General features: G+C 35.9%; 1 protein-coding gene across 6 annotated transcripts in view; it reads right to left on the bottom strand.

Moving 5' to 3' along the window:
- TBL1XR1 (transducin beta like 1 X-linked receptor 1) overlaps positions 1 to 14,186 on the bottom strand; it is a 179,950-nt gene that overhangs the window by 37,979 nt on the left and 127,785 nt on the right. For 5 of the 6 annotated variants that reach the window (XM_030931919.1, XM_010379913.2, XM_030931933.1 and 2 more), the window contains one exon: positions 6,619 to 6,721. In XM_030931919.1, coding sequence (XP_030787779.1) covers positions 6,619 to 6,676 — 58 coding nt within the window. In that variant the 5' untranslated portion in view covers positions 6,677 to 6,721. Of the gene's footprint in view, positions 1 to 187; positions 204 to 6,618; positions 6,722 to 14,186 lie in introns of those variants that run through there. The other variant, XM_010379915.2, reaches the window with a different exon arrangement.

Here is a 14,186-nt window from a genome sequence, read left to right as displayed (position 1 = left end):
ATACACGAGCCATACAATTTCGTGCCCTAATTTTGCCCTTAAAAATACATGTAACTATGAACATTTTAAATAAATAATACTTTCTGAAATAATTTTAATAGCATCGTAACACTCAGCCAGTAAATTATTCATGCCATGGCTGGACCTTTGAACTTTTCCAATGATCACTATTTTAGAAGAATCTTACCTCAAATATCTATATGTATAGGCTTTTGCCATGTACAATTTTTTTTTTCTCTCTCTCTCTCTCCTTAGGATGGATTCCTTCAAAAGCTGAAGGGGATATAAGCATTTTAAAGAAGGTTTTCATCACTGCCAAATTGCTTTCCAAAAAAATTATACAAATTAATAATGTCAAAAGCAATTTACATGTTTCCTTATACTCTCACTATGCTGGCTAGTCCTAAAAAACAAACAAAAAAATGCTAATTAACACTGAACAAATTCTCTGTTTGACAACTATTAAAGGGCCATTGTCCTTTGATAAGTGTGTTAGCAGGACTGTGTAATATGAATTTCCTGCGTCACCAAAAAATGGTAATTCAGCTTACAAAAAGAGGAGAAAAACTTATTTGGGGAAAGAAACAGAATTATAATTATCAGTATTTATGACAACTGCTTGCTGTTTATTGTTAATTAGTCATGGATATAACCATGTGTATAAAATCAAGGTTATTCTATATTACATTTGATTATAAAACAAAACTATATACCTACTTGCACGTCTGTAGCTGGTCATCTACTGATAAAAACTGAAAGGCAGACTGAAGGTGGACATACCAGATGCTGAGCCCTCTTCAGTGCAGTTCTTCATGCCTAGAAGCACGTTACTGATAACCACTTTAACCTGACTCCATTGAATCCACTGGTAATGTCTGTTTATAAATGGCACTGGGCGTAAGGTACACAGGACAGAACGTCCCAGTTACATTTATCTGAGTCAACAAAGAAACTGCACTGTAATATTCATTAACCATTACAGGGCTAATGTGAAACTGCTACAATAAAACAAAAAAAATGAATGAAAGAGCTATACGTTACATGGTAGTACAGGTCAGAGCGTTAATGTTATACATAAAGGTTAGTTTGTGCCTACTGTGATCATGTTGTCTAAATTAAAAAATAATTGTCTATGGTGCTGACTTGTGATCTTACAAACAAATACAACATTTGAAGTAATAATCACCATCTCAAAAAAAATGGTATGGTACAAGGCCTTTATTTCTAAGGAGACAGAAAATCCCGTTGAAAAAGTTAGGGGGAAAAAATGGAGGGAGTTAGGGTGCAAGAGAGATAAGGAGACCCTTCATAAACCAAACTCTTGAAGCCTACATGTATCATCCTTCTTATATATCATCCTGGTTAATACTGAGTGTCAACTTGACTGGATTGAAGGATACAAACTATTGTTCCTGGATAAAATTGTGAGAGTACTGCCAAAGGAGATGAACATCTGAGTCAGTGGACTGGGAGAGGCAGACTCACCCTCAATCTGGGTGGGCACCATCTAATCAGCTGCCAGCACAACTAGGATAAAGCAGGCGAAGAACATAGAAAAGACTAGACTTGCTGAGTCTTCCAGCCTTCATCTTTCTCTTGTGCTGGATGCTTCCTGACCTCGAACATCAGATTCCAAGTTCTTCAGCTTTTGGACTCTCGGACTTACACCAGTGGTTTACCAGGGGTTCTTGGGCCTTTGGCCACAGATGGAAGGCTGCACTGTCAGGTTCCCTCCTTTTGAGGTTTTGGGACTCAGACTGATCCACCACTGGCTTCCATGCCCCTCAACTTGCAGACGGCCTATGTGGGACTTTACCGTGTGATTGTGTGAGTCAATTTTCCTTGATGAACTTCCTTTCATATATACACATATCCTATTAGTTCTGTCCCTCTAGAGAACCCTAATACAGATTGTATGTATTTCCTTCTTATATATTATCTTTCCTATAAATACAGTATGCAACATCAGTTATTTTTTAAATAAATTTTTTAAAAGTAATAATATTCAGAATCACTATCTAGAAAGTTACTCATTTTAGCAATAAGGACATTTTGATTTTGCAATTCCAGTTAGTCTTTTAATTATAAGATGTGACTGTTTCATAGCTTCCAACAGTCAAGTACAATATAAATGGAGAAGTTATAGAGCTCTTAGACATGTAATAGTTAAATCTAGTATCAATAATTCTTTCCCTAAAGCAAATATACAACTGAAGCAAGATAAAATGACATCTTCTTATAGAAAAGAGGTTTTCTTGTAAGAAAGACAGGTGTCAGAAAGTTCCAAAATAATTGCCAGAAAGTATTTCTTCAGAAAAAAAAATAAACCACAACTGCAAATAACCACAGGAGTCGATGGTGATGTAAAAGGTGGGAGAGAGATTAAAAAGGTCCAAACCACCTTAGTGCCTCTAAAATTAACACTGTATCAGGTCCTACTATATGCAACTTAGCCTGTACCACTATAAGTATTTATCTGCATATAGTTGCTAGATAAGTTACCAGGGCAATGAAATTAATGCCCTTGGGCAAACACTAATTAAAGGAACAATACTTCTGAATCAAGTTAATCATTACTTACAGTACTATATATCAAATACGCTCAATTTTCAAGTCATTTCTAAAGAGAAAAAAATCATTTTATTCCCTAGGAAATATTTGTTGAATAGGGAAGTCTACTTCATAAACAGGCAGAATGGTGAGGACCAAAGAAATTTGCATAGGGTGAACTTTCTAGTGATAAAATTGCAAAAAATAAAGAGTTACAATAGTTAATAAAAACCCTACAATAAATGTATTTTTCTTTAGTTTTGATGAGTCTGAAGGATGGCCTATTTAAAATAAAGAAGTCCATCAAATATTTGAGGCTGAATATCACAATGTAAATCCCTTCTCCATAGCAACATATTTTGTAAGTGAAAAAAATGAATCTGAGAATTTATGTAATTTTGGAGGAGGAGGGAAACTTTCAAGATAGTATCTTCTAGTATTGACAACAGTAAAAAACATTTAAAACAATTTAAGTGATTTTTCCCTCTGGAGATAGATACCACAGTCAACGCTGAACAATATGCAGAGAACAAATGTTAAAAGTTCTTACAGAAAAACAGTATTACTAAACCACGTATTTATCATAAAACTTTGTGAAGTTTTTATCATAAAAACTTTCACAACGTGTTTTTGGACAGTCTTTAGATAATAAGACAAGCCAGGGGGAAATTTTATTTTTCCTTTTTGGAAGTCTTCACAAACCAGTCCTTTGAATGTCTCTGCACAAATCCTTCCTTTGCCACGATGTTCCTTTTCTGCTATCTCCTAATCCAATTCAGTGCTCTATTGCAGGGAAAGCAGCAGTATAAAGATTCCAGTTTGTTCAGTATTACTTTAGATCTTTCAAGAAACATAGTTATAACCTAAGAGCAATTTATATCGTATTTCTCAGATATTGAATGACTAATTCTCAATAAGTATCATTTGTAGGTTGTGGTGACAAATATGACGAATCCCCAAAACAACCCAGAGAAGACATTACTGTACTTGATGATTCTGAATTAGGATCTATTGCAAAAATAGTCATATTTTAGTACAATTGGAGATCAGAACCAAGAAAAAGCTTTTGGAATAGGTGGCAAGTGCCCAGATCTAAAGCTACTATGAGCATTTGTTATGGGTGAGATTCTGGGTTCTGTCTGAACTCTGTGCTGAGTTCACAGAACTGTAACATTCTCAAACTCTCTTCCGTATCCTATTTCTGGATGCAATTTCAAATAAGTATCTCGTGGCATCCTTTAAGACATAAAAATGCCTCATTATTTCTGCTACCTCATGATTCCACCTGACCCACAAACACAAATAAACACTTTGAGTGGCAGTCCCTCTTTAGGATATGTTCTCATAGCCCAGACTGCAGCAGGTGTACACTCCATGCTTTCTACTTCATCTTGAATACTCAGCATAATTTTTCTGTCACGATATTGTGAATATGCTAAATACCTGTTATCAATTTTCTTGTCAAGTTCTAATTGTCCTACAACTAATATAGACCAGTGGCTTTCAAACTTTATTAAGCCAAAAGAATCACCTGGGGCATTTGTAAATTGCAGATTCCCAGGCCCCACTCAGTGTGACTCTGATGCAGGTAGTCAGAGGATCAAACTTCAGAACTCTTACATAAGCAGTTCTTAAATTTATGGCAAGTTGCAGTACTGGGAAAACTGCCATAAGTCAAAATGTCATCAGTTGAGTCTGATTTTTCCCTATAAATCATAATGTAAATATGAAATTACAATTTTTACCGAGGGACTGGTGTTCACATTTTTAGAAATGTGATTTAGCATCGCCACTACATTGTAAAGTCTAAAACTTTGTAAAGAATATACAAAGCACACCTAAGAACATACTAAACAATCATGGAGAACTTGATATATCAGTCTACCATACAAATTTTTTAAAATTTTTGCTTTATGTTTATTTCAACACAAAACATCTTAAAACATGGAATTTAGAAGGGTTTTTTCTCTAAGAAGAAAAGCAAGTTGAAGAAGACTTTTGGGCCAGGTGTTGTGACTCACGCCTGTAATCCCAGCACTGTGTGAGGCCGAGGCTGGCGGATCACCTGAGGTCGGGAGTTTGGGATCAGCCTGACCAACATGGAGAAACTCCGTCTCTACTAAAAATACAAAATTATCCAGGTGTGGTGGTGCATGCCTGGAATCCCAGCTACTACTCGGGAGGCTGAGGCAGGAGAATCGCTTGAACCCAGAAGGTGCCTGAGCAACAAGAGCGAAACTCTACCTCAAAAACAAAACAAAACAAACCAAAACAAAAACACACTTTTGATAATATTTTATCTACTCATTCAGAAATTAAACGAGAATATTATTTTATTGCTCCTTTTTACTGTTTTCTTACAGTAACATCAAGTATCAATTTGTGGACTTTTGTTTAAAAAAGGGAAAATATGAGTGCTCTCATTAACACCACTGAACCACAAAGCACTGCTGAGCTATTCAACTGTTTCTAACTTCCAAAAGCAGTAACTTTATATGGTTCAACCTAAATAGTTGTCTTTACCATACACCAACAAGCCTTTACAATATATTTCCCATCTACTGATCCTTCACATGGTTTTTGCTCCAGTGTCCAAAAGTCTCAAAGCTCTGGCTTAAAAGGTGATCAAATTTAAAAGCAGAAAGCAGAGTTTGCTCTAATCAAAAAACTTTTTCCATTTTGGGTGAAAGTACTACATAACAATTTTCAAACACAAGTATTTGAAATTGTTAAACTTGTTTACAAGTTACATATGTAACAATCACTAGTTACTACTTTTTCACTTTATTAATCATTTTATCTTATTCAAAACAATTCTTTGGAAGTCGTCTTTTAGATCTACCTTCAGTACCACTCTACCAGTTTAAACAAGGAAAACAAAACAAGAGCTATTAACTTCGAAGCTTCATTATAAATTATTCTCTGTGGGCTTGGACACTAATCTCTCTTTCCCTCCCTGTCCTTCTGGACATCACTTTCACAGCTGTTACACCTCAGAGAGCGGCAGTGATCGTGCTTGGGAATAGAAAACCTCTACCCCCAAAAAATGCTCAGCACCGAAGAACAACTGGAAAAATCTCAGCAAGCAACAGGCTCTCAGATCGAAAGCCATGTTTGTATTCCTTGTATAGGAAAGGACAACTAACTATGCCACACAAGAAAAATGATTCAAGTCTCAAAACTATAAACTAAGGGCTCAATATTCTACAAGCTCAGACCTCTACTTCATCCTTCCATCCTCCTTCACACTCGACTACCAAAGTTATCTTTTTTACAGGGCACCTCACCTTACTAAAACATTACAGTAACTTTACAGTATAATTTCTAAAATTCAATCTCTAGACCATGACATTTGAAACCACCAAATGCTTTCATTTTTTAGTAGCAATCGGCACTTCCATTGCAATTAACCTTTCTCATCATCCTATACCTCCACCCATACCCAACCGCGTTCCCTCTTCTACTTTTACATTTTTGCTTAATCCATCTACATTTTCCCTTGCAGTATTCCTTTTGTTTTATCTATTAATAAAACTTGGAAGATCACTGATTGATTTAGTATCAGTTGCTTTCAATGATTTCTATTTATAATTACTCCCATTACAATAATAACAATTCAGAACAAGGATACACTTAATCAATTCGGATAATAATTTTGAAAGCATTCTAGGAAAATACTGTTAATTTAATTTCCAAAATATGAACTACAATTAGGACCAACAACATTTAATTGAGGATTCTGGATACACACTATCAAACTGATGGTGGCTAAAAGCTTTTACGTTCCTACTAAACATATGCAATAATCTCACCTCATAACAAATTTTAAAAATGGTCTTTGAACAGTGAAAGCCGAACTGTTACAAGTAATTGCCTTGTTTCCAACATATTTGAAAGAGTCAGAGAGTTAAACCATGCAGTAAAACATAGCTTTAAAATGGCAGTCCAGACATTAAGGAAACATACAAAGTTCAACGGTTTGGACTGATACAAATTTCAAATGCATAAAAGATTATTTTGAGAATATTAAAGTAATTTGAGGCCTATTTACTTTATAAAAGTACTCACCTGACTCTTGCAAGTATCTATATACCAAGAAGTTGACCTCATCACTGCTTATACTCATCTTTATTCCCACTTAAACCATGAGGTCACAACACAGGATATAACCCTAAAAATAAAACAAAGTTAATTATTTTCTCAGTAAAATATTTTTAAACAAGATGTAAACAATGTTGTAAAAACCATTTGATTTTACTAAATGATGTAAAACGAAGGTTCTACATTGCCTAACAATAAACCCTGACAAAGTTACTTACAATAGTTCGTAAAACGATAATACAACCAAAACATGGCTGGTGCTATTTTTCTTCAAAGTAACATACTGGCAAAAATAAAACAATTTTTTTAAGAGGGCTTTAGCATAATATTTTAATGATTTTATCAAGTAGCATAAAAAGTAGCTCAATTTTTATCCTTAACTGTAAAAAGAAGTAAATTTAAAAAATAAAAAAATGTTAGTTATTTGCAATGAGTTATCCACTACAGTTTTGTCTATGAAACTTGGCAGGATATGAAGTCTCTATTTTCTCAACATCTCATCTGTAATGTTCAAGGCTCAAAAAGCTCTAGGTATGTATGAGATAGGCTAGAATACAGTTCCCAAAACTCAAATGATGCTCTCTTACTGGACATACTTAAATCCTGAACATGAAGTGGGGGAATAACTGAGGCATGACTCAAATATATTTAATATAGATACACATATCTGTATTTGTTCTCAAATCACAGAAATGATTTAAAGGAGAGGTCAGGAAACTTTTATATAAAGAGTCAGAAAATAAATATTTCAGGCTTTATCAACCATACAGCCTGTCACAATTACTCAACTCCGCTGTGTGGTACAAAAGCAGCAACATACAATATGTAAATAAAGGAGTATGGCTGTGTTGCAATGAAACTCAACTTATGGACACTGAAATTTTAATTTCATAATATTATTGTATCATAAAGTATTCTTCTTCTTTTGGAATTTTTTCCCTAAGCACTTACAAAAATGTAAAGACCTTTCTTGTGATCCTTATAAAAGGAGAGCGAGCTAGATTTGGTCCACAATGTAGTTTGCTGATTCTTCTTTAAAAATGATATATTCACATCTATTCAGTATAAAGAAATATCTGAAGTGGAAGTATGCTGGTTGTCCTGTGACATCATGGATTTCTTTATGAAGTAGTTAACAGATTAAAAAAAAAAAAAATCACAAATTAACAAGCATTTGAGTAGGCTACTACGTGACAAACTGCTACTGCCCTAAATTGTGGAGAAAGTGGTGACTAAGTACCACCCATCAAGCTTGTATCTCACAGGGAGACAGACAAATGGGAGGCAATGACAATTTTCTAGTGGACACACACAGAAGAAGCCCTAACTAAATTTAGCAGTCTAGGAATACACTTAGAAGAAGTGTCCTTGGTCTTCAGACTAAAGGAGGGGCCTGAAAACAAGGGTGCTCGGGGAAGGGAGGGAGTGAACAGAAGCATCCCATGAGCTGCAGTAGGTGTGGAAGGGCTGAGTGAGGACACAGGCGAGTAAGGCTTGAAATGCAGGCAGAAACTATATTCACGAGGACCTTCAAGGCGGCACTAAGAGAAAACAAATCCATTAAACAGTTTCAGGAAGAGCAGGGAGAAGCACAGATTATAAAGAAGCTAGATTGGAGTAGGGGGAATTAGGGAGCCAAATTAGGAAGATACTGCAGTAATCCAGGAGAAGACTAACTCCTGGACTGTCACAGAGGAACACTGGGGTTCCAAAAATATTGAGGAGGTAGACTCAATGGTAACTGACTGGATGCACAGTTGAGGCATAGTTGAGGAAAAGGAAAGAATCAAAGGTTTCTCTCTGGACAAGTGAACGGTTGGTACTGTCAATTACTGAGATGGGAAACCACAAAGGAAGAGTGACAACTATAACATCTTCATCCAAAGAAAAGGTAACCTCTTCACCAAAAAAGTTAATTCAAAGAGTACAATTAATTTTATATAACCTGAATGTTTACTACATGCTTACTACAGTGGTAAGGCAAATACTCCTTTTAGGATACTGGCCCAGGGCACTGGTCTAGAAGTACTATAGTACACTAGATGGTGAATGCTCTGGAGGACACTTTGCTCAACTTTAGCCTAACCACCAGTAAGGTGCAGCATTGTGCTCAACACACACAGCAGGCACTCACTCAATTCTGAAGACACGCTGAACTGAATGACTTTAAAAACAAAACATCCAACCCCAACCATGATACAATTACAAGAAATTAAATCATAATTTGATCTATCATGATTGCAATTAGCAACTATTTTATTTTTTGGATTTCCCAAAATGAGATGGGCTAGTTGGAATCCAAGTGAGATAGACTGACAAAGAAAACAGAGTAAATATTCTTCTCCCCTAATATCATTCAGTCCAAAACTTGGACGAAAGTATCCAATCTGCAAGGGTTTTTCACAATGCTGGTTCTGATTAGCAAAGGCCATCAATTTCCCAGCTGAAACTAGTAATAAATGATGCTTCAACACCACCTAATGCATTCCAGGGCAAAGAAAAATACAAATCAAAATGATAAATTATTGCTTATAAAATTCCTTCAATAAATATATACTGCTGGTATATTTTTAAGTCATAATAAATACTGAATTAGAGCAGGAAAGTTATCTGTCCAAACTGCTATAAACTGATTATTTAATTGATTATAGTGCTATATCAGTTTCTGGCAATTAAAAGTAAGTTTTTTAAAGGAAAAAGACCTTGAAAGGCCTACTTCTAAAACAACTTAAAAGCCTATGTGCCAAAGAGTGAAATCAGAGAAAATGCCACTACTTCATTAGTAGACTAAATAATGCTTTGCAGAACTTGTCCATTATGGTTTATATAGGCAGATGAATGCTCTAGAATGTGATGTAGTCTTCACCTGCCTGCATGAGTACTAGATACTAGGAATTGGATCTCAAGGAGTACACAAGAAGACTTACCACTATAATCCCTCCATTATGGTATCTTTTAGAACAACTGTCTTTAAACTAGGTCACAAAACAGCCCTGAGATACTCATCCAATCTTTACACTTTACCACCCAGATATCAGGCCTGATGAAGAGTATATCATGTATAAATGAAGTCCTGCCCTCAAAGAGCTTATGGGTTATTAAATAAACAGGATATTCAAAATAGACACTTCATAAATTCACAAAGTATTTATTTATATCTTCTACCTGATCATATTTACTCATTCTTAAATAGTAACTGAGATCCTTCCAAAAATTAGATCTTTGTAACTTTCCTCCTCTCAGAAATCGCTTGTATACTCATAAAAGCTTTTATTTAAAATTCCAATCACTTATAGACAATCAACTACTTAAACCACAGCTGTATCAAAGTAGCCAAAAGCAAACACAAAATTAGCCTTAATATTTAGCCAATTAGTGGCTATATTCAAAACTTCACTTAATATTGTAAATGTTCACCATGAAATATCATCTAACTGCATAACTTTATAGACAATAATTCAGCAAATATTACAAAAACACAGGACTATTGAGGCAATCCAGCTATGACTCATTCAGTGAACTGAATATGTACAGCATTTTCAGCATCACAAAATTGAGTTCAGCATATACTCACTGTACAACTACTGCTCCAAATATTTAATCTTCTCCTAGTTCTTCTACACATTAAATACTACCTTAAACGTCACCCTCAATCATGACAGACAGCATATTCTTTTCTGACTCCATTCTTGAAGCCAGGGCCCAACTGTGATCCTCAATTACATTATTTTAAATTTAAATGACTAAAAAAAACACGATGAAAGAGTTATGGATAGAAAGAAAGAAATAAGATTATCTTCTTAAATCTCCTATCTATAGCACATTTTTAAGAGATCTGGACACCCTTTGCATGCTCCAAAGTCAAATGTGTAATCGAAATTACTTTATCTTACAAACATAAATTAGTCCAAAACTTAAGCATAATTATAACTTAGAAGTGACAAACTTAAATTACTTTTCCTTCTCTTTTTCATTGGAATCCAGAGCTCAGATGTAAATTAAAAATAACATCTCAGATGGCCTATATGATTTTAGACAAGTGATGCGAATTTTCTGGATCTCTGTATCATCTATAAAATGAGAAAATTGAATCAGACAGTCTCCTCCACTTCTAAATTTCAAAGACTTGAGTCAGTTTAAGTTATAGAGTTGTATACAGGAACCTTGCCAGACACGCGAGAGTATGAGGTCATAAAGTAATTTTTAAGAAAGCGTTTTTATAGACCTAAAAAATACATTAGAAGACCAAAAACAGGGTCAGATCTCAGACAGACATCTCCAAGAATTAGGAAAGGGGAAAACAGTAAGTTCATCTCATTAAGAAATATTTAAGTACCTATTGCACACGATGTTTATTAGGACCTATCAACCTTTATAAATGCCAACATATAAAGACATTAAAAAACAGTACACCACCTGGGCATGGTGGCTCACGCCTACAAATCCCAGCACTTTGGGAGGCCAAGGCGGGCAGATCACCTGAGGTCAGGAGTTTGCGACCAGCCTGATCAACATGATGAAACCCCATCTCCACAAAAAAATTACCCAGGCGTGGTGGCACGGGCCTGTAATCCCACCTACTCGGGAGGCTGAGGAACAAGAATTGTCTGAACCTGGGAGGTGGAGGCTGCAGTGAACCGAGATCGCTCCACTGCAGTCTAGCCTGGGCGAAAGAGGGAAGAAAGAGACAAGAAAGAAAAGACGGAAAGGAAGGAAAGGAAGGAAAAGAAGGAAGGAAGGAAGACAACACACCAAATCAATTATTCATTAGTTAACTGAGACTTCTAGTATCAAATTGGTTTCCATTGTGATCTAAGCCAGGGATCTGCAAACTACAGCCTGTATATCAAATCCAACCTGTCACCTATTTTTGTACAGCCCACAGGTAAGAATGGTTTTCACAAAATACTTTTTCAAAAAACAAGAATATTTGTTGTTTATTTGATGATAGGTAACACTGACTCATAATCTCAATTAGGCAATTTTTAAAAGTCTCAACAAAGCTCTTGAGGCTTGAGAGCAGTAAACCAGCATCCATTATATGATGAGTCAACTTTGATTTAAGTCCAAGTGTCAATAGCTACAAATTTATTTCTTTTTATATGCAAAAGACCTCTGATGAGCTGTCTTATTGCCCACAGACATTGACTTCAGCTTCCTAAATGTATAAAAGTGATTATTTACACAGATTATAACTAAGATCCTTCTAAAACATAAAAATACATTATCCTAGGAAATAATGTGTGTGGAATAACTGAATAAATTACCGACAAGGTACATCAACAGGGAAACAAAGAAGGACAAGAAACGAAAACACTAAGAGATGATAAGACAGGTCATACTACTTCTGGTACACATTTTCTTTTCTTTTTTTCTTTCTTTCTTTTTCTTTTCTTTTTTTTTTTTTTTCTTTTTTGAGATAGAGTTTTGCTGTGTCACCCAGGCTGGAGTGCAGCAGTGCGATCTCGGTTCACTGCAAACTCTGCCTCCCCGGTTCTTGCCATTCTCCCGCCTCAGCCTCCCGAGTAGCTGGGACTACAGGAGCCCGCCACCATGCCCAGCTAATTTTTTGTATTTTTTAGTAGAGAAAGGGTTTCACCATTTTAGCCAGGATGGTCTCGATCTCCTGACCTCATCATCTGCCCACCTTGGCCCCCCAAAGTGCTGGGATTTCAACAATTGAGCAGTAATCAGTCACAGAACTTAAGGTAAAGCAATGTCAGTCTGGGAACGAATCAGAAAGCCAGACATAAAAAATAAAAATCAGCTGGGTGCGGTGGCTCACACCTGTAACCCTAACACTTTGGGAGGCCGAGGTGGGTGGATCACCTGGGGTCAGGAGATCAAGACCAGTTTGGCCAACATGGTGAAACCCCACCTCTACTAAAATACAAAAATTAGCCAGGCATGGTGCCGGGTGCCTGTAATCCCAGTTACTCGGGATGCTGAGATGGGAGAATCACCTGAACCCAGGAGACGGTGGCTGCAGTGAGCTGAGATCGCGTCACTGCATTCCAGCATGGGCAGTTGAGTGAGGCTCCGTCTCAAAAATGAAAATAAAAACAAAAATAAAAATAAACTAAAATAAAGAAGTCAGTCCTTCTCACTAGCATAAAAAACTGAGTTTGTCTGAATAGGAATCAGTATTACAATAGAAAGCTAATGAAACTTTCTCAACTAAAACTTCTCATTCTAGGTTTGGAACAGACATGTTCTAAGAATCTTAAAGAGTGGAACACATGCTAAAGCTTTTCAAGGACAGTTAATCGCCAGTTAATCACCTGAATAGATGGGAACTCTGTTTAAAACTCAAATAGTATGGGAAGAACAAAGAGAAAAGGAGGCCAGAGTAATAACTACTACCCATAGCAATGCTTATGAAACAGTATATTAGAAAGAAGATGTGGTTATTCCTTGGTTCCTCATGAGGGAAAAAAAATCCTAAGTAACTCAGACTAGTAAGTAAATCAAAACATGTGTCCATGGATTGGTTACACTCAGTCAATTCTCTGGAAGGTCAAGAGTAAAAATGTCCAAAAGACTGTTCAGGCAGCAGAAATATGTGATTGCTACAGATCAAGAATCGAGGTATAGTTAAAAAAAAAAATAAACTGTAAAGAGATCAACATCCATCCCCCATAGGGCAATAAATGCTTGCTCAAATCAAGTGAAGAAGACGCAAACTAACTTTAGTACTCAGCTAACAGATTGACACATACATATGTGCACTCACACACAACCCAGCTAAGTAAACCAAGAAGGAAAAGGGAAAAGAAAATGGAGTAAAGATAACTGACATAAATTGGAGCAGGTTTCCAACTTTTATTGAAAACTAGGAGAAACTCACCATGAAAGTCTCATAGGTCAGTTTCACAGGGTGAGAGAAAACAGTTGGCAGTACTGTCATATAAAATGTACTATTTAAAAAACAAGCAAACAAAAAAGCCCACATGGCACACGGACTGGGGAGAGGAGAAGTACATCACTCCATAACCACACTGAGGCCCTACTGTAAGTGCCCTACCCAGTCAAGTTACAGTCTCTAACTGCAAAGTTAACTCTTAATATTTCTTAATAAAACAGTATCTTCTTAGAAGATTCTTTCTTAAAAGACACATAGCAATGTACTTTACTGTTAAGGCTGTTCAAGGTGTTCAAAACTTAAAATCAGATATGGTATTTTGTTATACTCATGACAAAATGTGATCAACTTTTTATTTAGCACAGTAATTGGGATCCATAGACCCCTGGAGTTCCCAACACTTTTTAAGGGATCTGTGAGGTCAAAATTATTTTTGTAGTATTACTAGGATATTACTTGCATTTTTCACTCCATTGGCATTTGCACCAATGTTACAAAGCAATAGTGGGTAAAACTGCTCACACCTTACTTAGTATTACGAACCAAGAACTGATGGTTATTACTAGTAGTCATTGTATTTTTTCACCACTATGCACTCAAAACAAAAAAAAATCCCTGAAGAATATTCTTGAATGAAGCAGAAAAAGTAATATTATGAAAATCTTAATGTTCA

This window comes from Rhinopithecus roxellana, chromosome 1 (assembly GCF_007565055.1).
Source record: "Rhinopithecus roxellana isolate Shanxi Qingling chromosome 1, ASM756505v1, whole genome shotgun sequence".
NCBI classification, from domain to species: Eukaryota; Metazoa; Chordata; class Mammalia; order Primates; family Cercopithecidae; genus Rhinopithecus; species Rhinopithecus roxellana.
Note: the sequence above shows the minus strand (reverse complement) of the source record. Positions and strands in the feature narration are given on the sequence as shown.